Source organism: Miniopterus natalensis, chromosome 22, assembly GCF_054644295.1.
Source record: "Miniopterus natalensis isolate mMinNat1 chromosome 22, mMinNat1.hap1, whole genome shotgun sequence".
Taxonomy (NCBI): domain Eukaryota; kingdom Metazoa; phylum Chordata; class Mammalia; order Chiroptera; family Miniopteridae; genus Miniopterus; species Miniopterus natalensis.
Window position 1 is genome coordinate 9,022,761 of NC_142102.1, and position 25,189 is coordinate 9,047,949.

Sequence of the window (25,189 nt, forward strand, 5' to 3'; positions counted from 1 at the left end):
GTAACAAATGCCTATAAGACCAACGGCAGTTACAGCGCTGCACAAAATCACACTCAGCAAAAGCCAAAAAGAGGAGAGGGAATAGGCAAGAGCAAAGTGTCTCAATTTTGAGGAACTAATTTCAAAACCGTGAAAATAATCACAACTGATTAAATAGGACAAAATTTTTTTTAAAATGCCTAACATGTAAACAAGGGACTGGCACGGTAATGATACACACAAATGGATGGGTGTGCCAAAGCTCCACAACTATTTCACATGTGTATATGTTACCCCTAATAATAAACTTAAAGCCTACAACTTCATAAATCTATTTCTCCATACATGTATATATTGAGTGCTACTAAGACCGTACTAAAGCATTACATAACGTGCCATTTTAGCAACAATGGTTTGGAAACTTAACTTTAAAAAACTGCATATTAGTATAATTATAAAATCAGGGTGAAGCAAAAATAGGTTTACAGCTGTATGTGAAAACAGTTTATTCTTGTATTATTGTTTTGTTTTTGTTGTTGTTAGTCCTTACCCAGGGTACTTTTTCCATTGATTTTTTAGAGAAGGAGAGGGAGGGAGAGAGAAACATCGATGTGAGGAAGACGCATCAACTGGTTGCCTCTGACACACACTCCAACCAGGGCGGGGGATTGAACCTGCAACCCAGGTATAAGCCCTTGACCAGGAATCAAACCCATGACTCTTTGGTCCATGGGCTGACGCTCTAACCACTGAGAAAAACTGACCAAGGCTTCTTTTATTATTTATTAATGATTGCATTACTGTCCATACAAACAAGTGTAAACCTACTTTTGCCCCACCCTGTATGGGTTGCAGGCTCGATCCCCAGTAAGGGACATGCAAAAGGCAGCCAGTGGATGCTCTCACATTGATGCATCTTTCTCTCTCCCCGTCTAAAAATCGATTTAAGAAAAAATTACTACTAAATAAAAAATACTAAAAAACACGTATTTAATGTCTGGGGATGATAATGCCTTCTTTAGCATCAATGGGGGGCAAATCTTTCATGTTCTACTTATGTGCTGTATTTAAAGGGGGGAGGGGATCTTAATAAATAATTAAAACCCCTGACTTTTAGGCATTGTGAATGTTGATAAACACCCTAACTAAACAATTATTGACAGAAAGTTGTCACAGGTGAAAATTCCCTTAATGCTCAAATTTAATCATAGTTTAGGAAAAATAATCATAGTGTGAACCTCTAACTTCTTAGCCAGAACTTAACAGAACTTGAGAGCAAACTGCCAAAACTGCTGAGATTAGAGGACGGTACTGAAGCCAAACTTCTCATTGCATAAAAGCCAAACAAGAAAATCAAGCCACCACCTCAGAGATCAGTCTAAATACAAGAGGGAATACACAATATACAAAGGTTGTGTAATGCATCCACACAAGCACATTGTTCTTTGAAATTTAAAGAAAAAATTTATTGAAGATCTGAAAAACAATTCCTAAAAGATTGGCTTTTCCAGAAAACTGTAGCTACACAATGCATTGCGTCTATCATGTTAAAACGTGCATTAGACAAAAATACAAAAACCATAAACAAGCCACCACTCTTCAACAATCTGAGCAAAGATAAAATGCCTAAGGAACAATGTGGATGACTTGCAAAGGATAAGCTCTTTACTGTAAGCACCAATAAAAAAAAGAAGTACAAATGGATGAGTGTGATCAGTTATATACACTGAATTGAACCTTTGGCACTAGGAATCAGAGCATTTTGTAATATAGCATTAACACATATTATAAAAGTGCGTAGTGTCAAAGGAGTAGAACCACCAGCATTCAAAAGCAGCTTTGTCAACTAGGCAATAGAACACTCTACAGTATGTCCCTCCGTTGTCCATCAATACACTGGTAGCAACTTTGAAATGAAAAAAAGGGAAAGAAAAAGGAGCTGTAACCCCTTTTATTTTCTGTTTAAAATCAAACAGAAACAAACATCGATTCTGTTATACACTAACATTTTCAAAGTACATCATTTGTACAAGAGAAGGACTAAGAACAGAAACGTGTCACAGATCCAAACGTAAGCTAAGTAAGCGCCTCACACAGCTTTCCGGTGGTACTCAGGGGGAGCCACTTCATAGTCGCTGGCGCTAAACAAAGTCGCAGAATTCTTTGCCAGGTATCTAAAAATAAAATGTCATTCATTACAAATAAAAAAGAAATATACCTTGACAGACAAGCCAAACAAAACATTCTTTATACGAAAATAATCACAACCTTGCAGTAAAATGATGTAATTACAACTCAGATAATAGTGTGATACACCAGATGACAACGCATAAAGGAACGAAGTCCTGAATCACTCCCCGTATTTCAAAACACTGAGAAGAGTTATCTTCAGGATACTGACTTGAGTTGAGACTATTATCTTTTAAGAAAACAGGTGGAGTTACCCTCAAATAACATTTTGGTGTTTTCTTTAGCTCTTTAAGACTATAAAGCTGATTCCCAGGCTCACATTGCAGTTTTAAATATTTTATTATAAAATATGTGGTGTTAGTTTAAGAAAACTCAAATACAGAAATGAGTCAAGAAGAAATGGAAAACTTCAACCTTTCCTCCCAGTACCACACACAAGAAATACCCATTGCTAAGGATAAACCAGACTTCTCTAGACCTTTTCCAAAGATTGAAAACGTTTCTCTACAAATGAGGGGGATCACAGCTACTCTCCATTACAACCTGCTTGGAAATCACTGTGCATTTAAGTGTTTCTACAGGATAAGTTCCCAGAAGCATAACTGTCCAGTCAGAGTGAACATTTTTTTGTACTTCAATGTCTTTGAATTTCTAATGTCCTACTTATCAGTGCTTTGTTCATCTGTTCCTTACTGCAAACTCTTCTTTGTGTATTAAAGGTACCAGGTCCTTTATCATATATGGAACATCTAGTCCCGTCATTTTTAAGAGCATATTCTTATAACATAGAATTTTAAATATTTGTAGTCAAATTTATCAATCATTTCCTCCATCACTAGGTTTAATTTTTAGAAAGACCATTCTCACTACAAAAGTCATAAAAATATTGCCCTACATTTTCCTTCATTATTTTAATAGTTTACATTTTTGATTCATCTAGAATTTTGATGCATGACAGCAGTGTGGCTCTTTAATTTTGTTTTCTTCCAAAGACTAGTCAGTTGTTCCTATTTTTTGAGTACTCCACCATTCCCCATATTACTAATGCCACTATGAGTGATATTCCCATACATTTGCACTTAATTTGTTCCATTAACATATCTACTCCTGTACCAATACCATTGTTTTATGCATTGTTTTATATTTAGTATCTATAGTGTCAATCTATCATAAGAGTAATTTTTAGTAGATTATACCAATTCTTGTTTTTAATGTCAAGCAAACCCTCAGACTTACTTTAGGAAATCATGAAGATAATTCAGTAACAAAGCAAGGCTCTTCTCATCCAGAGGTGTATAGGCCAGCATCGCTCCAATTCGAACTATTTAAACAAAATAATTTAGTCAAACTTACATCTAAGGTAGCACTATAAGCATATTTTAACTATGTGAGCAAATGCAACCATCACCAATTGCTTTAAAATATGTGATTTTAGAAACTCTTAACTTTTAAAGTTCGATATTTGTCATTTTAAATGGAAGTTCAACTTGAAATGCAATGTTTCAGAATGTTATTTTATGTTACTCCTTGATATCAATAAGGAAAGACAAGAATATTAAGGGCCCAAAGGAAAAAAGTTGAATTGTTTTCTAAATGGCATATTACCGAACAATCTCAGTAGATGTGGCGCTCCATACACATGGGACATGGGTGCGTCAGGGTGGTCTGCGAGGATTTCAGCATACTGCGGTCTCTCAAATTTGTAGAGCAGCTGAGTGCCCAACATTACATTGAAGTATTCCTTTATCCCCGCCACGACTTCATTAACAGCATACTCCCTGATTAATGAGGAAGAGAGAGGGAGAGAGAGGGGAACATCAGTAAGAGAGAAGCATCGACTGGCTGCCTCCTGCACGCCTCCTACTAAGGATCAAGCCTGCAACCTGTGCACGTGCCCTGACTGGCAATCAAACCAGTGACCTCTTGGTTCCTAGGTCGATGCTCAACCACTAAGCCACACTGGCTGGGGAAAAATAATTTACTTCCAAAATAGTCACTGAAAAGAACTGAGATGAGGATTAATCCAACCAACATGAGTATAAGGGATTAAGTTAAAGGTTGAACTGATAATGAGGATGAATCTTTACTGAAGGTTTTTTAAAAAGGGATTTAACAAGAGCAAAAAACCACAACTCTGCAAAAAAAATTAATACTGAGCAAACTACAGCCCTCAGCTAAAAGTGGTTTTTACATTTTACTTTTTTTAAAGGATTTTTTTAAATATATCTTTTTTGATTTCAAAGAGAGGAAGGGAGAGGGAGAGAGAGTTGAAACATCAATGATGAGAGTGTCGTCATTTATCAGCTGCCTCCTGCATGCCCCTGGCTGGGGATCATGTGCCCTGACCAGGAATCGAACTCCGGACCTCCTGGATCCTAGGTGGACGCTCAACCGCTGAGCCACGCCCAGCAGGCAGTTTTTACATTTTGAAAGGATTGTTTTTTAAATGGCTATATATGTATTTACATACAATAGCTTCAATTTTATCTGAAATGTTACTATATGGCCCTGTAAGAAAAAGTTTGTCAGCTAAACCCGTGTCAAACAATGGTATTCTACTTTGCTAGTGTTTGATAGTATTGTTTTAAGGTAGGTACACATTTCAGATAATTTAAAAATAAGAATATTTAGAAAAAAGGTGTCTTTGAATATACTTCAAACGTGTATATTCCTACTTATTATCCGTGTTTCCTCGCGATTTCTTGTAATTTGCATAATCCTCCAGAATGGAATCCACATTCTTCTTGGCAGGAAGATAAAAGAGCTATAAAAACAAAAACACACTTGAATACTAGTATTCTGTTTTAAAAGAAAAATCACACTGATGACGCTTTAATGCTTTAATGTAATTTTTCTAAAGCTTTAATGATTAAAAATCACCCAATAGTATTATGAAATAGGAAAAAGCACTGTTCAGCACTTGAAACATGGCTAATGTGGCCAAGGAACTAAAAATTTAATTTTACTTACATGGCCAAACATGGCTAACGACCGCTATATTGAATAGCACAGCTCCAAAGACTGGTGACCTACTGAACACACATAAACCACCACTATCTGTGGAACGCACCACATAACTTTACCTCCACCTTATCAATCATTTACTGTTGTGTGTATTATGTGCCAGACTGTCTGAAGCATGAACAATTTCTTTTCATCCTCATATCAACTCTGAGGTAGGTGTCATTACCCCACTAAATGTGGAAACTAAAATACACCTAACTTGTGCTAACTGAGATTGTAAACGGTAGAGCCAAGGTTTCAATTCTTGCAGTTTAGCCAGACCCAAATCAAGGATCAAATGAAGTCCACATACTGTACATGACCATTCTCTTAAGTCTCATAATACTCAAGCAGGCCCTACTCTTCCCCGCCCTGCCCATGTCATTTAAGACAATGGTTCATTTGTCTCAGAGTTTATCATTCTGGAGTACCCTTGTGGTGTTACACAGGCACCTCACAATGCCCCCATTTCCTGCACACGAATAATTAGACCTAGGAACTCGACTGGTTCTTTGGGAGGCCGAGAATACCTTGCAGGTGGCATTGTGTGCTTCCTATTACATTCCAGTAGCCGGGACACATGTGAGGATGCCCCCTTTCTGATGATAGTAAAACAGGAAACACACGCTTCTTTGTCTTTACCAATTTTCAGAATGATGATTCCTGCTCTAACAGCTTCCAAAAATGAATTATCCCCTCCTGTTTTTAATCATTTATAAACTCAAGGACTTTTATATCTGTCCTTTGTTTCATTCCTCTCCAAGTTACTCTACCTGATGATAACACTGGTCAATCTCTGAATTAAAACTCATCAGTCATCTCTTTAATATTCTAGTCTATACAACTTTTCCCTTTAAAAGTTTTTTTTCAAACTAGAAAGAACACATACAGATTATAATCAGTGCAGCTTTCAAGTTACCTGTTTCTGGCGGGTAATTAAGTCCCAGTCATCAACCAGCCATGGTTTTAGTTCTTCAGGAATCTTTACTTTAACTTCAACTCTGTTCATGAATGTTTCCTCCTAATTGGAAAATGGGAAAGTATTTTAAAATGTCTTTTCTTGCTAATTGCTACTTTCAAAGGGCTTTTTTCAACCTTGAGGAACTAGGTATAAATTCTTTAGTTACTCCAACAGGCTGCCTCATTATCATTTCAAAACTGTGACAAGACCATAAAGCTGGCTATGGGAAATGGGAACATCTTATAGAAAATTGATCTATTCAGTGCCTTTTTCATGTAAAGGCAAAGATTCTTTAACAAATCTCCTTTAAATGACCACTCTTTTAGTATTCATTTGTTGTGCTTTTATTAGTGTTTCCATATTTGTTGATATTCAATGACTATGCCAAACACAACTATCTTAAAGTTACGACTTTAAAGTTTTCAATAACTACTCAAAGGTGCCTGATTTTCAGAACATACCACTTTATAAGTATGCCACTGCTTTATAACCTCAGCTTCAGAAATATAAAATGTCAGTTAAAGATAATAACCCTGCTTTCAAAGTTACAATTCATAATTTTGGAAGTTATAATAAATAAGAAATAAGGTTATCAGTAAGAACTCAAAGCTATTACACACACATACAGACACACACATGGAATAGTTTTCCATGGAATTTTTTATGATTTATTAAGTTACCTTGGGACACACTAAGCCATTGAAAGCGACCTGATAAGTCTATACAGCAAGTTCTCAATGGCATCAATATGTTCTCTGATTTCAAAGCAAAACTACGTATAATAAAACCAATTGGACCACAGGCTAATTGATATAAACAAAAGTTAAGTTCCTACGGCATCTCTACAATGTCTGAACAAAACTACATTATTCAAGGAACTGATGCCCAGTTCAACACCACAGAAACACTTAGTCTTGTCTTGTACATGAATACAGAGCTCATAAACAAGTATCTGATGATAAGCTGGGGGGTGGGGAGATATCTAACAAGGACATACCTAGTGTTACAAGTAGAAAAATATATTTGTATGTATGTGTATATATATCCTGTAGCCAAACAAAAGGAATATTTTCATTTCAGTAGCTAACCATGTTAGCAGTGCTTTTGAGACTCAAAGCTCTGAGTATTTATTGTGTTGTAACACGAGTGAGACTAAAAATTCTAACATGCTATTCATAAAGTTAAGGAAAATCTCACGTTTTCAACAGTAGGATCTACTCGAGCTCTTTTCTTGCGAGGAGGCTGAGGTGTCTCACTGGTGCTGCCACCATCTCCATTTCCAGGTGCTATAAAATTTGAAAGTGAGGAAGAGATTTTTAAATGAGAAATTTTTAAGAAAAATAGTGTCTCATAGCACACCCTACCTTTCATTTTTCCATTACATAGGTGTTACTTGAATCTATGTTAAAGAATCCTATTCCTACCAAAAACAACTTTCATGCACAGCTCTAATACAGCCACCTTACATCTCTTTTAAAAAGTTATCTCCAGGGTTAGTCATTAAGAATTAAGAACATGAAAATAATAAATGCTTAGAGGTTTCTCCATGGTGAAAAGAGTATCGCCCTGGCCAACGCTGCACAGGGGTTAGAGCATCGACCCTCGCACCAAAAGGTCTCGGGTTCAATTCCCAGTCAAGGGCTCGTGCAGGAGACAACCAAATCGATGTCTCTCACGTCGATGTTTCTCTCTCTCCCTTCCGCTGTCTCTCTGAAAAGCAGTGGAAAAAATGTCCTTGGGTGAGGATTAACAAAAACAAAACAAAACACACAAAAAAAATCAGTTAGGTTTGCACTACTATATAACTATCATAATGCTGTGATTCATATTTGAGACCACCGATAAACATAAGCTTACTCTAAACTTTATAACTTAATTTTAAGTCAATTTAAAATTCAGTATTGTAAAGATAAAATATTTTTAACAATTAATATGCTTACTTTTCTGTTTGTTCTTTTTTGTTTTCCTGAAAAGAAAAAAGAAAAATAAATAATTATTGCTAGTAAAACTGCCTGTTTCTAATTCCCTTTTATCAGGGATAAATTCCTAGAGAAATACTGCCTTGAACGATAAAATCAGGCAACAAATAAGTTTCCTGATCAGACAGAGGATTTTCATTGATAGCTGGTTAAAATCACATCTCCCTCCACGTTGATGTTTGTCTGTCTCTCTCCCCCTTCTCTACCCTCCCTGCCTTCCACTCTCTTAAAAAAAAAAAAGGAAAAAAATCCTCCAGTGACGATTAACAAAAACAAAACAAAACAAAAAAAAGTTACAATATTCCAGTTTCTATTTTCAATAAATCCTGATATAGTATTTGAATTTCACTTAGAAACAGTGGGCAAAATCAAAACAAAAGATAGAGTTTCTTACACTTCAACATTTTTCTGCTGCAGACCAGATGTCTTCTTTCCTGGGGCAGCCCCTCTCATCTTGCCCTCTGCATACTGCTCCCTTCAAAAATAATTGCAATAGTCATCACAAAATGAGTACTCACACAGAATAAATAAATTGTGGCAGCATGATTCCATTTTGAAATTTATATTCCAATTAAGGTCCCAAGCCTATACATATATATTCTGAGACATGGTTTTTAACAAGTTAGATATATTTACAAAAATGAAACAATTCAAGAAGAGTAAAAGACGGAAGATTTGGCTCTGTTTATCTAGCAAAATTAAAATAAACGTAGGCCAGCTGGCCATGGTCCAGCCTTGGAGCATCAACCTAGGATCCAGGAGATCGAGGTTCGATTCCTGGTCAGGGCACATGCCGGGACTGCGGGCCGGAACCCCAGCCAGGGGGCATGCAGGAGGCAGCCAATCAATGACTCTCATCATTAATGTTTCAACTCTCTCCCCCACTCTCCCTTCCTCTTTGAAATCAATAAAGATATATTTTTTAAAATTTTTACATAAATAAATAAACGTAGTAAAAAATGATTATAATAGATAGTGTCTCACATAACTGGAAACTTCATTTGTGTTTTGGAATTCACTAATCCCAACATTTTATTTGACCTCTTCTGTCATTTCAATTTTGACATACATTTCAGCTTTGAAATTAAAAGAAAACAATTACCCTACAGACCACCCAGTCTTTCTAGGTTCCTTTCCTCAATGTGCTTCCAAAAATGAGGGACAATTATGGGGATGCCTCTTGTCCTTGTTCTGCCCCCTCTCACAACTATACCTTCCACAGAGCCCAGGAGAGAAGATGGCAATGAGTTTGCCAATTACTGAACTTTCAATTAACATTGTTTTCTACCTACCTCTTAGGACAGATTCAAGAAATAACAGGTGTGCTACATGTTTTCCTAGGAAAGGCTTCTCTGATTACTTGAAGTCAAGGTCATAACACAGCAACTGACAAGTGTCAGGAATCATTTTATAGCCAGGCAGCCAACATGATTTCTATTGTTAACCCCATTTAAAAAAAATAATTTACAGGCATTTTTCCTTGTATTCATGTTGCAAGATAAACTTACTGATTGGCTTTTTGAAGTTCTCGCTGTTTCTGCAGATTGGTGTCCACGTATTTGAGCACTCTGCTTTCTGGAACCCATTCATCCCAACTGAAAGAGAGAAAAGTTAAAACATCATTCAAAAATATTTTCATTTTTACTCAGACTGTTGTCCTCTAATTATTTTTAGAGATCCACGAGACACGACTTGGGATAAACTGGAGCTACAAATTCACTATCAACTAAAATAAAAATCTCTCTTCTATAAAGGAAATAAACTTCATATTCTCAAAAGCAACAGTCCAAATCTAAACTGCCAGAGTCCAAAAGCAAATTATTCAAATCATTTTTCAAAAGTGCGTAAGAGTATGGCATTTAACAGAAGAGTCCCTAAAAAATTATCTTTACAGAATAAATATACCTTAAAGAATTTTAATTTCAAACAAAGACGCACAGGAGACAATAAACTGACTTTTTGAAAAACTGAAACTAACTGGCTACTTAGCTGTGTGTAACAGCAAAGTTACAGAACTCTGTGCCTTAGTTTCATCACCTGTAAAATGGGAATAATAGTACCAATGCCACAGGACTGTTATAAGCATTATGTGATACACGTAAAACACTTCAGAGTTTGACACAAAAATAAACAAACACTCAAGGTATGCCAGAAACATATTAGGAGATATACAACACTCTCCCATCTAGAGGGACTCGGCTAGGACTCTAAGTCATTACACACAACGGCTTATCAGACAACACCATCTTTAACCTTCACTCACTTGCAAATGGATACGCTGTCTTCCAAGCATAACCGAAAAGATGGCTTTGTAAACATCAAAAGGTAGGAACCACCCACTGTTAAAATATCAACCTTCTAAGGCATTCCAGCAGTTAGATAAAAGCTCCTTCAAAACAGGATTTCAGCCCTGGTCTGTGTGGATCAGTGGTTAAGAGTGCCGTCCCATGCACCAAAGAGTCTCGGGTTCAATTCCCGGTCAGGGCACACAGCCGGGTTGCGGCGGTGATCCCCAGTCTGGGTTGGAGAGTATGCAGGAGGCAACCAATCAGTTTGTTTGTTTCTCATCAATGAGAAAACATATCCTCAAGTGAGGATTAAAAAAACGAAAAAAAAAACATTACTTCTGGTGTCTGTTTTCCCAAAGGGGAAAACAAAACAAGATTATTTCTTAGGGAATGCTTAATTTCTCACACAAAGCAACTCTTTCCTCCTGCTGATGGAGCTCCTTTAGTGACACAACTAGATGTATCCTCATGATTTCCCACCTCTGACCTCTTATGTAAGATAGTCAAAAGAAGAATAAATAAGAAGCAATCCTCAATATGATTTCCTAAAAAAAACTTTAAAACATGCATTTACCTAGAGGTCAGGAGGGGGTGGTGTACTGAGGGAGCTCCTTCAGGAACAGGAAAAAGGGCTACAATATCCTCACGTGTCTTCAAAGTTTTTTCAGAGCGCCTGGGCCTCACAGCACTTCTGATACAGACAGCACAGTACAAAGTAATCTCAGTAAACTAGGTGCAGAATTTAGCTTAAGCTTTAAGATTTATTTACAAATGGATTACTTAAATGTCTGTGTCAACAAATTGCAATAAGGTTTTTGAAAATTTAGACATCTCTTACCTACTGTACTTTTAAAAACCATATATAAATTTACTGAAGTTTAAGAAAACTCCAATTTGGAGACTGAGCTTTTGTTGTATAATTTTCTAAAAGATATCCTACAAACCATTTTCATAATGAGGATTTTATTTATGTATCTACTTATATTTATTCCAACTCTCTCTCAATTAAAGGGAGAGAATAATTGACTATGTAATGTCAATTTTTACTTATTACAAAGTTCATTTTAGAAACTACCCCCCTGACATAGAATGCATCTAAATAAGCACTTTGGGCCCTGGCTGGGTAACTCAGTTGGTTAAGAGGACCATCCTGATATGCCAAGGTTGGGGGTTTGATCCCCAGTCAGGGCACATACAAGAATCAACCAATGAATGCATAGATGAGTCGAAGAACTAACTGATGTTTCTCTCTCTTCCCAACCTAAAAATTTTAAAAAAAAATTTTAATGAAAAAAGTACCTTGATCTAAAACCCAAATCAATTCTAGAGTTTCTTTATGCCAGGAGCTGAAAACTCTTACTAAACCACAGGGAAATTAAGTGACATCTTTTGCTCTGAGGACCATCACTACTAGGGCAGTAAAGGCCAAACATTCAGAAATTTTTATGTATAGATTAAGCATAAAAGAATCACAGAATTTTCTAAAGGTAGCTTGGCCCCAGCTGGTGTGGCTCAATGGTTAGGGCATGGGCCCATCTCACCAAAGGGTTGTGGGGTTTGATCACCAGCCCTGCTCAGGCATGTGCAGAAGGCAACCAATCGATGTGCCTCTCTCACATCTATGTTTCTCTCCCTCACCCCCCTGAAAAGCAATGGAAAAAATATCCTCAGGTGAGGATTTTAAAAATTAATTAGCTAGCTAGCTAACTAGATAGAGGTAGCCTGTAAGGAATTCCCAAAGCCACGATTCACTGTACTGCTTACACAGCACTAAATAAAAACCTGACACACATGCAAGGCATTGGAATGACTTCCCCCGCTTGCTAAATGGGTTTATTTAAAGGGTTCCCTAAATACTAAAATGAAAATTTTCAAAATTACATATATTTGTCTACATACCAAATCAATGACAAAACATACACCTCAGTATATTAATATTCCTCAATATATCTACAAAGATATTAATAAAGATCTCTAATATTTAGTGCCATTTCTTCTTTTTCCTAGGGCCAATTATTATTTAATATAAAATTAGTTGGAAACAAAACAAAATCTATGCAGCCTATCATTTACTGGTGTTAGTGAACTATGATATTACAAAGGAAAAAAATGTTATGTTTATTTTGAAGCAGTGAAATGAGAAACTACAAGAATTTGATATTTTCACAATTTCTTACAAACTGTAAATGCCACTTAAAACCCAGTCTTTAAGTTATACACACATCCACACGTAGTTTTACGCAAAATATCTATTACACATGAAAGAGTTAAGCCCAAAAGCTATGTCCATATCTAACAGTATTGAGTTACCAGTATTACCTACCTATCAAAGTTAGAAATATTTCAATTATCATTAACGGGGGGGGGGGGGATCCGTAAGTTGTAAGAATGTGCTCTTACAGGTTTAAATTTCCACCTTTCTACAATTATACTAATGAAAAGTTAAGAGTTTGATTTTTTTTTTTATTATTTTGCTAAAAGCATTTGTGAAAATTTTTTCTAACAGATATAACCAGCTGGGTTGGTCACATGGGTAGGGAACTGCATGAAACAAGACCAAAGTCAGGCAGGGTGGAGGGGTCAATGGGGGAAAAAAGGGGACATCTGTAATACTCCCAACAATAAAGATAAATTTTTAAAAAAAGAAAAAAGACCAAAGTCAGTAACCATTTTTGAGAAAACCTCCTTTCACAGCAAAAGTACTAGACAAATCAGATGGCACTGCTCACATGGAGAACCAGGTACCAAAAGCACAGCTCAGGTAACACAAAGCATTAAAAGTTGCTAGAAAATAACTCCGAAACAACTATACTTTCTGGCAAAGCTATCTTTGATGGATAAAACACCATTAATAAAAGTAATTTAAAATCTCTCATAGTAAAAATCACAGGATGTTCAATTATAAGCACCAAAACTAAGTTATTAGATGTGGTATTTGTGGACCCCAAGAAGAAATACCCATCACTGAAAAAGAGCTCCACTAGACTAGCTGGATATTCTGCAGTGTGTCCATTCTGTACATTGTCCACTCCCAGTAACAAATCAATACACCACTACTTAAAAAAAAAAAAATACTCTAGTCTGGCAAGGGTGGCTCAGTGGTTGAGCATCAACCTATGAATCAGGTGGTCCCATTCAGGGCACATGCCCCGGTTGCGACCTCAATGGGGACACGGGGAGACGGGGAGAGACAGGGAGAGACAGGGAGAGACAGGGAGAGACAGGGAGAGACAGAGAGAGACAGAGAGAGACAGAGAGAGAGAGAGAGAGAGAGAGAGAGAGAGAGAGAGACACACACACACACACACACACACGAGTGCAGGAAGCAGCCAATTGATGACTCTCTCATCATTGATGTTTCTCTCTCTCTCTCTGCCCCCCTCTCTGAAGTCAATAAAAAAAACATTTAAAAAAAAACAAACACAAACACTCTAAACTCTTCAGGGTGGAAAATTAAGTCCTGCAATTAAATTCCTGTATCAGTATTAAACCATATGGTAAATACTGAAACATATGCCCTAGCCAGTTTGGCTCAGTAGTTAGAGCACTGGCCCAAGGACTGAAGGGTCCTGGGTTCGATTGTGGCCAAGGGCACGTACCTTGGTTGCAGGCTCGATCCTTGGCAGGAGGCAACCAATCAATGTCTCTCACTGTCTTTCTCTGTCCCTCCCTCCCTCTCTCCCTCTCTCTCTGAAAAGCAATGGAAAAAACATCGTTGGGTGAGGATTTAAAAAAACACACCAACAAACAAAAAAACCTGAAACTAATGAAATCACATTCTGTCAGCAATAATTATGTTCCCAAAGCTCAGAACAGTCCGGTGTGGCTCAGTGCTTATGCGTCAACCCATGAACAAGGAGGTCCCAGTTTGATTCCTGGTCAGGGCACATGTCCAGATTTCAGGCTTGATCCCCAGTAGGGGGCACGAAGGAGGCAGCCCAGTGATGTCTCTCTCTCCTCACTGATGTTTCTCTGCCCCCCTTGCCCCCAGCCTCTGAAATTAGTAAAAACATATTTAAAAAGAATTTTTTTAAAGTTCAGAACATAAGTTGGTTAGAACATAAGCTTGGAACACACTTCCACATCAGATAACCTTCATCCTTCCCTTTCAAGGCAGAAAAATCCAACTCGCTTTGAGTATAACGGCTTGATAGAACATACATAGTTACTGAGTTTGTGCTAAGGCAAAAATAAAAAATTAAAAACATCAAGCTGTCCTAAAATGTACCAAAACCGGGAGGTGTTGGGGGAGTGGGGTGGAGGGATTGAGCAAAAAAGAAAGTAAGTCAAGGACATGGACAACAGTGTGGTGATCCTGGGAGTGGTGGGAATGGGCATAGAGAGAGTAAATGGTGATGGAAAAATTAAAATAAGATACACCAAAACCAATAAAAGAAAGCAGTTGGTTGACTAATGATTATCAGGCATTAAACTAGAACACAAGAAATACTCCAAAGACTTTAAAATAAAATGGCTGCACGCCCCTAATTTCTATTGCATTTCCATCATACTCAAATGAAATGGTTCACCCTTGCTGCAAAATGTATGTTAAAACTGTACAAGAATTAAGAAGCATATGCTTGTGCCAGTCTATGACATAAGTTACTTTGTGGATTATAAATAAAAGACTGCTTTCAAAGATCTAATACTTACTTTTTATTCCAACCACTGTAATGTATAAAGTATTTCACTTGTTTGTCCTTTATGGCCACCTTTACACACTGAAATAAAGAAGAAAAAATTTTACTTAGAAATATTAAAGAAGAGAGACTACCTGGATGATTTTTAAAATATCCAATCTTTCAAAGACACTCTTGAAACTTAAACTCTTTGGTGGTCAAAATGAACCCCCCAAAATGTGACTCTCTAAAAGAACATTATTTAAACTTGTGTAAGTATTAAGAGTTATAAAATTGCCAAATTGTCACAAATTGTCAGTTCAACAAAGCAAAGCACCATAAGCATAAGGTAATTGGTTCAATTCCCAGTCAGGGCACGTGCCCAAGTTGCAGGTTCCATCCCCAACAGGGGGCATGCAGGAGGCAACTGATCAATGTTTCTCTCATGGATGTTTCTAACTCTCTCCCTTTCCCTTCCTGGAGTCAAGTCCTAATATTTGTCCTAAAAAAGTTAACAGAAAGAAAACACTAGAAATATTTTTTACATTAGGATGCATTATCCCATTCACCTATGGTTAAATGTAAAATCAGTTTTTTATAATCTGAGCACACACCAATGGAAGAAAGGGAGCCCCTCAGGGCTCAAACTTTGCCATACAAACCAACAAATGAAAGCTAAATATACTCATTTTTAATGTTAGCCTTTACCTTTAACGCAATTTAATCAGCTCAGAGCTTACTCAGTGTACTGCAATTGCATATAAAATTGGCATTGGTAGTGTTTTCTCACAAGTCATTAACTACACAATGCTACTGCTCCCATCAATAATCAATCTTCTGTCTTTCCCCTCAAATGTCATTTCCAACTACTGGGTGAATGGGGCAAGACAGCATGCTTTATTTGATACCCTAAGCAAGCAGAAGCAAGCAGTAGAACACCCAGTAATAGAAGGTGAGGAACTCCACAAACCTATTGAAAAGGTAACTTGTAAAGTCAGATCTAACCAGCAGTTTCACGTAACTTCCTAAAGGAAAACAGGTTTCATACCTTTGCTTCATAAAGAAGAGGCCCATGGAAGCACAGCACTCGCTCACCTGTAAGAGTAAGAGTAATGGGTTAACTGCAATTTCCCTTCACATAGAAAATTCACACCTGAGAGCTACCACACGTGAACTATGGTATTTCCTCACAAAATCAGGAAAGTGGGAAAGGCTATGTATGGACTGACACTTCAGATCAAACTTCAACAGTAAGTACCCTACAACAAAAACACCCTAGTATCTGATGTAAATAACAAAAACAGTGTACTGGAATGTCAATCTATTTAAATCATCAAACCATCTGTTACCCGCTAAGCAAATAAAACCTACTGTAACTACCTATTGGCAGGTTTTGTTTTGTTTTTCAATGTATATTGGCAAAAACAACTTTAAAGATGTATCCCAAGTTTAAAACCATATGCTCAATCTGTATCTCCACTTCCAACCCTTTTATTAATTAAAAAATAATAATCTATACATTAAAATTTCAATGTGCATGAGAAACGGCTGGGTGCCTTTTGTTTTTAAAGAGGTTCGTATTCATGACTTCAGTGTGTTCAACGACGTTTTGGGCACAAGGCTGCTTCAGTGAACGAAGAATTACACAATAATTCTAATCTGTGGAACTTGCACTCTCTGTTGAACCTACCATTAAGACTTCCAAGACTAAATAATATGTAAGAGACCAAATTAATATCTGGAAGCCAACCTGCTAGCCAGACCAATCAAGCAGGCAATTCTTTGCAGTACTTCAACATTAAACATTACATTTTATTGTAGTAGAAACATTTCTCCACTTGGTTTCAACAGACCCACAAGGCAACAAAAGCAGTCCAATACAGTCAGCTCTTTTACCTCTAAAATCAAATTAAAACAGCCTACCCAGCTCAATTCTGAAGACTATAGAAGTTTCACTGTTTTAAAAAATTACTGCTGCCTTTACTGCATAGGTCCATTCTGAAGAACCACCGCCTGGGGTCGCTAAGCCTATGCAGAGCTTAAAGTGGTCTCGAGACTGGAAAAAGGGAAAGCAGTCAACCAGGGGTAAGCTAAATGGGCCTGAACCCAAAGTAGTCAGAAGTAAAAGGACAGCTAAGCAAATGTACAGAGTTTAGAATGACTTCCAGGCTGCTGGGAGCATTAACCAGAACAGGAAACGGAGGGAGGGGGTTTCAGATCAATCCTGGAATATGTCAGTGGTTACAGTACATCCAAAAAGGAGCCATCTAGTAAGCAGTTGAGTACACGTCTGGACCTGAGGAGATCTGGGCTAGAGCCATTGTTGAGTACCGTGGGCAAGGAGACCATGGGGATACAGATAAGGTACAGAGTTAATAGCACCAAAGATCAGATCTGTGTCTCTTAATTTCTCTGCAGGCAACTTTAAAGGCACCCTAAAAATGGCCTTACTCCCCCATCCTTTTGGCTATTGCTGCCAAAGACAACTGCACTGAGGCTAAAGGCCTTAGACCTCCATTCTGGCTACAAGGCCCTAATATTCTGTTGAAAAAAATATAAGGCTGGCTGAGAGGAGTATGATCCAGGATAACAAATGCCTGATTTTCATGAAGTGGAGAAAAAGTCCGGTAATTGGGGAAAGAACAAACCACTGTATTAGATATGTTTTTTAAAAACCTTTCTCCACTCTTAATCCTTTCTAATATCTAAGAACAAAGGTAACTGCCCAATGCTCTCAAGTTCAAGGTTAGTAAAATTCCAATTCACCACCCTCCCTTACCAGGATTATCACTCAAAGCCAGCTTCAGCCAGTCTCTTAATTCCTGACAAGGCAACAGGCCCTCCCTCTGACAATGGGCTAGATGCCCAACAGTTTTCTTTACACTATGGTTTGACGGAATTTCAAGTGGAAGACCAAGTCCAGTGCAAAACAGTCACTGTGCTTAAAAATTACTTATATAACATGTTATACCTTTATTAAATGAGAAAAACTTTCGAATTAAAGGAATTATGAAAAAAATACTATTTCTGTTAATTCATATTTCCACCATTACATAAGCTCAATTCTGCTGCAGTGTTTCATTACAATTCTGCCAGGCTATTCCTTTTTCCTTACAAGGCATCCTCTGAACTTGTCATATAAATAATTATAATTTCTTAATGATGGTTAAGCAACTCAGCTTTGACACAAGAGTAGAAAACATCTGGAAAGTGATGGTAAGGCCAGACGATTTTCCTCCTGGGGGGGGGGGGGGGATATTAACTTTTTGTGTCACACCCTTGACAGTATGGTGAAGCCTACAGGCCTTTCCCCAGAATGTTCTTATAAATACACCAAAAAAAAGTATTACAAAGGGAACTAACTATACGGAAACTGTTAGTAAAGCATTTTAAATATTATGTTTTATGACATTACGTGAACTCAGTTGATAAGAGTAATTTGAAGTCATGGGGTGCATGTATATTCCACAACTGCAAAGCCGGAATACCAACACATACTGCTACTACTACTGGGGTTTTTTGTTGTTTTTTGGGGGGGGAGCGCTTCACCCCTAACTGAAATATTCAATGTTAGATAATAAATTATTTTTCCCGCCCAAGTTCTCGAATCTTCTGAATTACACCCACTGACTAAAGATTAAGAACCCCTGGTCTGAAACACCTAGTAAGAAAAACAAATCCATAGGAGGCAGGCAGCTTCTCAAGGTGAAGAAAGGTATTAAGAGTCCATCGTTCCCGAGCCGCGGCCTTCGGCCTGAAGAGCCCCGGTGGGGGGGCACGGGGGAGGCAGCCAATCTACGCGAGACACATCCATGTTTGTTTCTCTCCTCCTCTCCCTCCCTTGCTCTCCCCTCCCTTCCACTCTCTCCGAAAAACAATGGAAAAAAATATCCTCGGGTGAGAAGTTAAAAAAAAAAAAAAAAGGGTCAATCGTTATTTTTAAAAAAAGCCCTCAAAAAATTCTTAAATACTCCATAGAGTCATAATATACTTGGGTTTGGGATATATTACTCTCTAAGTAATTCTAAAGCACATTCAAGTTTGAAAATTCTACTACAAAAAAATTTTTGCAGGCGTCTGAATACTTACGGTAACTAGCACATACCTCCACCATAGCAACGAAGGGACTTTTAAAGCCTTTTACTTCCATTTTAGTCTACGACGAGGCCTCCCCTTTAATACACACTAACGGAGGCGGTAACTGTGAAATTAAAGAGCTCCCTCCCCCCCGGGGGGGGCGGCAGCCTCTTCTACCGTCAGCCAAAAGCCTCGTCGATCAAAAGCCAATTAATACAAACTGACTGGGCTTTCAAAAAAATCACTGTTCATCAAACGTTATTGCAATTAGCCAATCAACCGGGGTATTTAACACAGAGGCAGGAAGGCAACGGGACTTGTAAACGGAGGCCTCGTAACAGTGCGTTTAAGTGGCTCTCCTCATCTTTTTACGAGCAGCAGCCTCGCGAGCGCGCCCTCGGCGGTCCCGAGCGCAAAGCGTCGCCCGCAGACAGCACAAAGCCCGGGCCGCCGCCCGCCCGCCGAGGTGGCCGCGGGGAGACGCCGGCGGCCATCTTGCGGCGGCCATTTCACGGCGCGGCTCTCCCGCCCGCCCGCGCCCCCCCGCCCCGCCCGGGCCCCGCGCCTCCCCGTCGCTGCCGCCGCCCCGGGCTCGCGGCCGCCCACGGCGCCAGCCGTTGTCTACCCGCGGCGGGCCCGCGCCCCTCCCCGCGCCCACGCCGCCTCAGCCGCCATGGCGCCCGGCCCTCCCACCGCCGCTCCCTCGGCCGCGCCGCCGCCTCACAACAGACGCCGAGGGAGGCCCGGCGCGCCCGCGCCTCCTCGGCTCCGCCAGCGCCGCTACCGCCCTAAGCTCACAAAGCGCTCTCCCCGGCCGCGCCCAGACCCGCCCGCGCCGCAATGCGCTTCTGCACAAAGCGCCGCCAGCCCCGCGCCGCCCGCCCGCCCGCCGCCCAGCCGCCCCGCCGCCGTTAGCTGCCTCGCCCAAGGCCCAGACTCACCCTCTTGGAATTTAGGCTTCGGGTCCTGCTTCGGCGCCATTTATAGGGATTCGCCGCCGCCTCCTCCTTCTCCCACCACCCCGACTACCGCCCCCCACTCGCTACCCCACCCAGCTCCGCGTCAGACGCCGTGGGCAGCACCAGCTCTACATCCCGGGCGCGATTTGCCGGCGCCCAAACACCTCACAGCGCCGCGAGTGCGCAGCCGCGTTGCCAACCGCTCCCAGCCGCGCATGCGCCTCTGCGCCGCGCCGCCCAGGGCATGCCGGGAGCGGTAGTTCCCAGCCGCGCGTGCTGGGAGGAGTCCCCCTTTCATCCGCTCCCATCCCCCATCCTTTTGGGGTGGGTGAAGCCCGGATGGATTCTAGGCGGTGTCCGAGCGCGGGAGGGAGGCGGCGCGGGAGGCGATGCAGAGCGGGAAAGGCGCCTTGTGCAGTCCGGCGGACAACGCGGGCAACCATGATGGGGCGGGAGGCGGCCTGCGAGGAAAAGTCCGCATGGGGAGGCGCTGTGGCCCCGCGGCCCGGCCGCGATCCGCCGGCCCCTGCTGGTCCTCCCGGCCTGCGGACCCCAGGGGTCAGATCGGACCCCGCAGGGTGCAGGCGCGAGCTCGGCCTTGGAGACCATGGAGCGCTGCCTGCCACCGAGCACAGCACCCAAGTGGGGCGCCGCTGCGCCCGCTCCTGCAGCCCCGGGCACCCAGTGCTGTGAATCGTTACCGGGCGTACACTCAGCTGCACACCGGTGTACAGGGAGAACTGCACGGAAAGGCTACGTGCCTGACCAACGGACAGGAGAATAAAAGCCTGTGGAGGATAAAAGGAGGGGGCGCACTGCCCCGGCGTGGCCCAGGGCTTGCGCGGTGACCCACCAAGCGGGAGGTGACGCTGGGATTCTGGTCCTGGCACGTGCCGGGGCTTCCAGCTCCATCCCCGGTCGGGGGCGTGCAGGCGGCACCTGACCTCTCAGCGCTGATGTTTCTCTCTCTCTCCCTCTCCTTCCCTCTCTCTGAAATCAATTAAAAACATTAAAAAGTAATCATAATAAATAAAATAAAAAGGGGCCCCTTACTAAACCTGGCAAGCTCGGGGAGGCCTGCAAGGTGGTGGCCTCAAACTCTGAAAGGAACCACATAGGATGGTGCGAAATTAAAACTTTGTTGCTAAAAGCCAGTCATGGCTAGTAGTCCCGCCCTAGGCTGGTATCTTCCCAGAGAAGGCAATCTTTACCATAATTGAACCTATTGTTCTTTTGCACCTGAGATAACATATCTTTGTAATGTGGGGTAATTTCCTTTTTTTTCCAGACCCCCTCAGGGCACAATTACTGCACCATCCAAGAGACCACAAAACCCTTCATTGTTGTTATTGTGTTAATTATCCTATACCCACCAATATGAAAGAAGTTTGTGTTTTATTTGATATTTACCTTTTATCTAATCCGAGAGATTTTCCTGCTTTGCTTTCTCCTACCTCCCTAATCTGTCATCAAAGGATTTCCTCTAACCCCCTTGCGCCTCCTCCCTTGATTGTAATGCATAAAATAAATTGCAAAACAGCCGTTCCCCAGAGCATTTTCTCAATCCAAAATTGAGATTTTGCTTCCCAGCAACTGTCCTCAGTTTGGCTCAAATAAACTTATAAAAAATTCTCTGCAGGTTTGAATGCTTCTCATATTAACGTGCCCCAAAGTGCTTCCACAAGTGGTCCCAACCTCCTCTAGGCCTTACTCTTGTTTCCATGGCTTTCTTAAACCCTCCTCTCAACTGCTCTGCACCCCCACCACTTCCAGACGCCTCTGGATTTCTCTGGCTCCAATTCGTCCTTCAATCTTCCATTTAACACAAGCCCTTCGTTGAACACAGACGCCCAAGAACCCTCATTCCAGCTGTCTAAACACCATCTTGTCTGTCCCAGTCCTCAGAATATCCAAAAAGGGGCCGGAGCCTCTTTGTGACCCCAGTAAACTCTTTAAAACTTTTTTGAACACAAATACTTCAAAATAATTCAATAATCAATCACTCTCTTAAGGGCAGAAACAGAATAGTGGAGACTAGCTGTAGTTATAAAGAAATATTAATCATGCCCTGTTAACCAGGATTGTTCTGTTCTGATTAGAGAAAGCACATTCGAACCTGGCTGGGAGTTGTACGCCCCGGACGTGGAAGTTAACCTTGGGGTGCAGTCCATTCTCCTTCTCTGAGAACTGCCTATCGTCTTGGAAAGATTAACAACCTTGTTCCCGAAACAATGGGGTTCTGGAGGCGCCCACCCTTTGCAACCCCCAGCCCGAATTGCCTGTAACCTGTTAGCATTATACTTTGCCTACTCCCCCAGGCCTGTAATTCCTACTTTCCCATGTAATCTTTGTCCGTCTACCCAATATAAGCGGCTGGCTTATGTGGGGGTGAGAAGAGCAGGTTTTATGTGGATGATCCTCCTGCTCTCCTATAGTGCCGGCATTATTATAATAAACGCTCATATACAATTCAACCCTATCTCTGCTTAATCGGCTTAAATAGTGACAGGTAGCCTGGACCAATTCGTTGTCCGGTTTCAATTCAAATTTTAAAAAATATAAAAATGAAGATAGTGAGCGCCTGGCCAGCATGGCTAATGGGTTGAGCATTGGCCTCTATGATCCAGGAGATTGTGGTCGATTCCCGGTCAGGGCACATGCCTGGGTTTCGGGCTGGACCCCCAGTTGGGGGAGTGCAGGAGGTAGCCGGTCAATGACTCTCTCATCATCGATGTTTCTTTCTCTTTCCCTCTCCCTTCCTCTCTCTGAAATCAATAAAGAAATATTTAAAAAATAAATAAAATGCCTTTCCTCCTGTTTTCCAACTGGCAAAAAAATCTGTTTAAACAAAACAAAAAAATGAAGACAGTGAAAAGTCCCTTTCCCACCTCAGTCCCTTATCTGCCCATTCCCCACTGCTTTGCCTAAGACTTTTGATAACGATTACTTAATATGAGGTATAAAAACATTCAAATCAAAATTGCCTCCCAGTAGAACACTGATTGTATCAGTTTCCTAGTGATACCATAACAGAGCACCACAAACTGGCTTACACAACAAAATCATTGTCTTGAGGGCCATGAGGAAGAATCTGTTTCATGCCTCTCCCCCAGCTTCTGGTAGTTTGCTGGCATGGCAATCCCTGACGTTTCTTGGCTTGTAAAAGCATCACCCAGATTTCTGCCTTCATCCTCACATGGCCTTCTCCTGTGTGTGTCTGTCTCCAAATTTCCCCAGATACCAGTCATACTGGATTAAGAGCCAATTCTACTCTGGTATGACCACATCTTAACGAATTACATCTACAGCAACCTTATTTCCGAATAAGGTCACATTCTGAGGCACTAGAGGTTAGGACTTTTACATATGAACTTGAGGGGGACACAGTTCAACCCATAACATCAATCTTTAATTTGAGACGGAGGTATGATATCTTAATTGACTTCTCATCAACTTAGAGATCTCCTCTAAGTTCTACTCTGTAGTAAATGGAGTATTTAGGGGCCTTCATTTCTGATGCTGAAAATTTCCATGTGTTTCTTTCAAAGTCTGAAACTGCATCTTGAACTGATAATAACAATATATGGTAATTGTGGAGAATGTTTGAGAATTGCTGGGAAGGATGGAAAATATTAAGGACAAGGAAAGAATTTGCAGATGTTAACATAAAAGCAAAGTTTTGTCCTGAGAAATTGAATTATTTTAGGAAATATATAATTATTTGCTTTGAGATATGTTTTGAGACTAAAATGGCCAAAGGAAAACATCCCTAATTTAGGGAAAACAAAGAATAAAAAAGTCACCAGAGCTACCTGATTAGTCATTAAACCAATCTTACCATGGTTTGAACAGCCCACAATGATCACTATCCCTTCCCACAGGCAGAAAGTACATGAACTCAAAGAAATTTACAGATATGAAATTAATATGCATAGTTAAACAATGCGAAGCAGAGCTGATCTCCAAACCTTCAATATCCCATAGCATGAAGTTAAAAACACACATTTCAAAGGTTTGGACAGAGATCGCCTCAGCAATATTTATGAACTCCACAATTTCATAAATGCTTATGTCTTCTTACTCCATGGCTTTTGGCTCTAACACTGCCTCTCCGAAACAAATATTTTTCTGCACCAGTTAACCTTTGTGTGTTTATAAGATGAAGTTGCCCTCTCCTTTCGTGTTTCCCTCTTTTAACCAGTTCAGTCTTTTATTTATTTATTTATTTATTTATTTATTTATTTATTTATTTATTTATTTAAATTTATTTTAAATTTATTTTTATTTTTTATTTATTTTACTTAATTTTATTTTATTTTATTTTTTTAACCAGTTCAGTCTTAATAGTTTTTTGTTTTTTTTTTTATGTCTCGACTTGTTTGAAAAGAAGAAACTCCAGATGAGGCCTGAGATCGAACCGGTGAAAAAAAAGGAAAGAGGGAAAAAAATTTAAAAAAAGCAAGGGAGGAGCCGCCCAACGTGGGGCTCGAACCCACGACCCTGGGATTAAGAGTCCCATGCTCTACCGACTGAGCTAGCCGGGAGGGCAGGCGGTGACACCCCTTTTCCTCTAGGTCCCTTCAAAGGCTAGAGGTTATTTTAACCTGCTCCGAGGCTGACATGTTTGCATCAGATTTTTTGTTGTTTTCACAGTTTTTTGGAGCCCAGTTTCTCACTGCTCTGGAATGTGGGTTTCAAGTCCCGTTCTGCGCGCACGAACGTCCCGTTTAGTAAAACGCGAGCGGGCGGCCCCTAGCGGTGAGCAGGGGAAGGGGCGGGTGCGCCTGGCCCCGCCCCCGGCCGAGACCGGGCGCGAGCCCCGAGGGGGCGGGAGGGGGGGTCCCCTGTTCACGCCGCGATCCCGGGCGTCGTGCCCGCGACAGCAGCAGGAAAGCCCGGGCTCCCTGCCGAAAAGACGCGAATCCAGAGCGTGGCTGCCGAGCTGGCCTCTCCAGCCCCCTGTGGCTTTGAGGTTCCCCGGATTTTAATTTTTTTTCCCGGGTGGTTCAACTGAGCCGTGGCCCCACTCGCCCCACAGAAGGGGCCCGCAAAGCTCTGCAATCAGCGGGAAACACCCCACAGCTCACGCGCAAAACCGAAGGATGTGCATGCCCCAGACTGGTAGCACCCCGGT

The 25,189-nt window shown here is 40.8% G+C and overlaps 1 protein-coding gene and 1 non-coding gene across 3 annotated transcripts; both read right to left on the reverse strand.

Annotated features, from left to right (window-relative positions):
* Positions 1-1,417: 1,417 nt before the first annotated feature.
* MORF4L1 (mortality factor 4 like 1) lies at positions 1,418-20,092 on the reverse strand. Of its 2 annotated transcripts, XM_087829117.1 has the most exons (13): positions 20,038-20,092; positions 16,068-16,114; positions 15,054-15,121; positions 10,975-11,091; positions 9,621-9,707; positions 8,507-8,587; positions 8,074-8,099; positions 7,331-7,419; positions 6,092-6,193; positions 4,845-4,933; positions 3,775-3,947; positions 3,406-3,490; positions 1,418-2,153 (listed from the first exon to the last, which is right to left on the reverse strand). In XM_087829117.1, exons 1-13 carry the CDS (start codon positions 20,075-20,077, stop codon positions 2,069-2,071), a joined length of 1,089 nt encoding a protein of 362 aa, XP_087685243.1. In that variant the 5' UTR covers positions 20,078-20,092; the 3' UTR covers positions 1,418-2,068. The 2 variants fall into 2 exon arrangements, with proteins under 2 accessions (XP_087685243.1, XP_087685244.1); XM_087829118.1 differs by lacking the exon at positions 10,975-11,091.
* A 4,434-nt stretch (positions 20,093-24,526) lies between these two features.
* On the reverse strand, positions 24,527-24,603 carry TRNAK-CUU (transfer RNA lysine (anticodon CUU)). Its single transcript has one exon. It is a non-coding gene; the product is annotated as a tRNA-Lys (tRNA).
* Between the last annotated feature and the right edge of the window lie 586 nt (positions 24,604-25,189).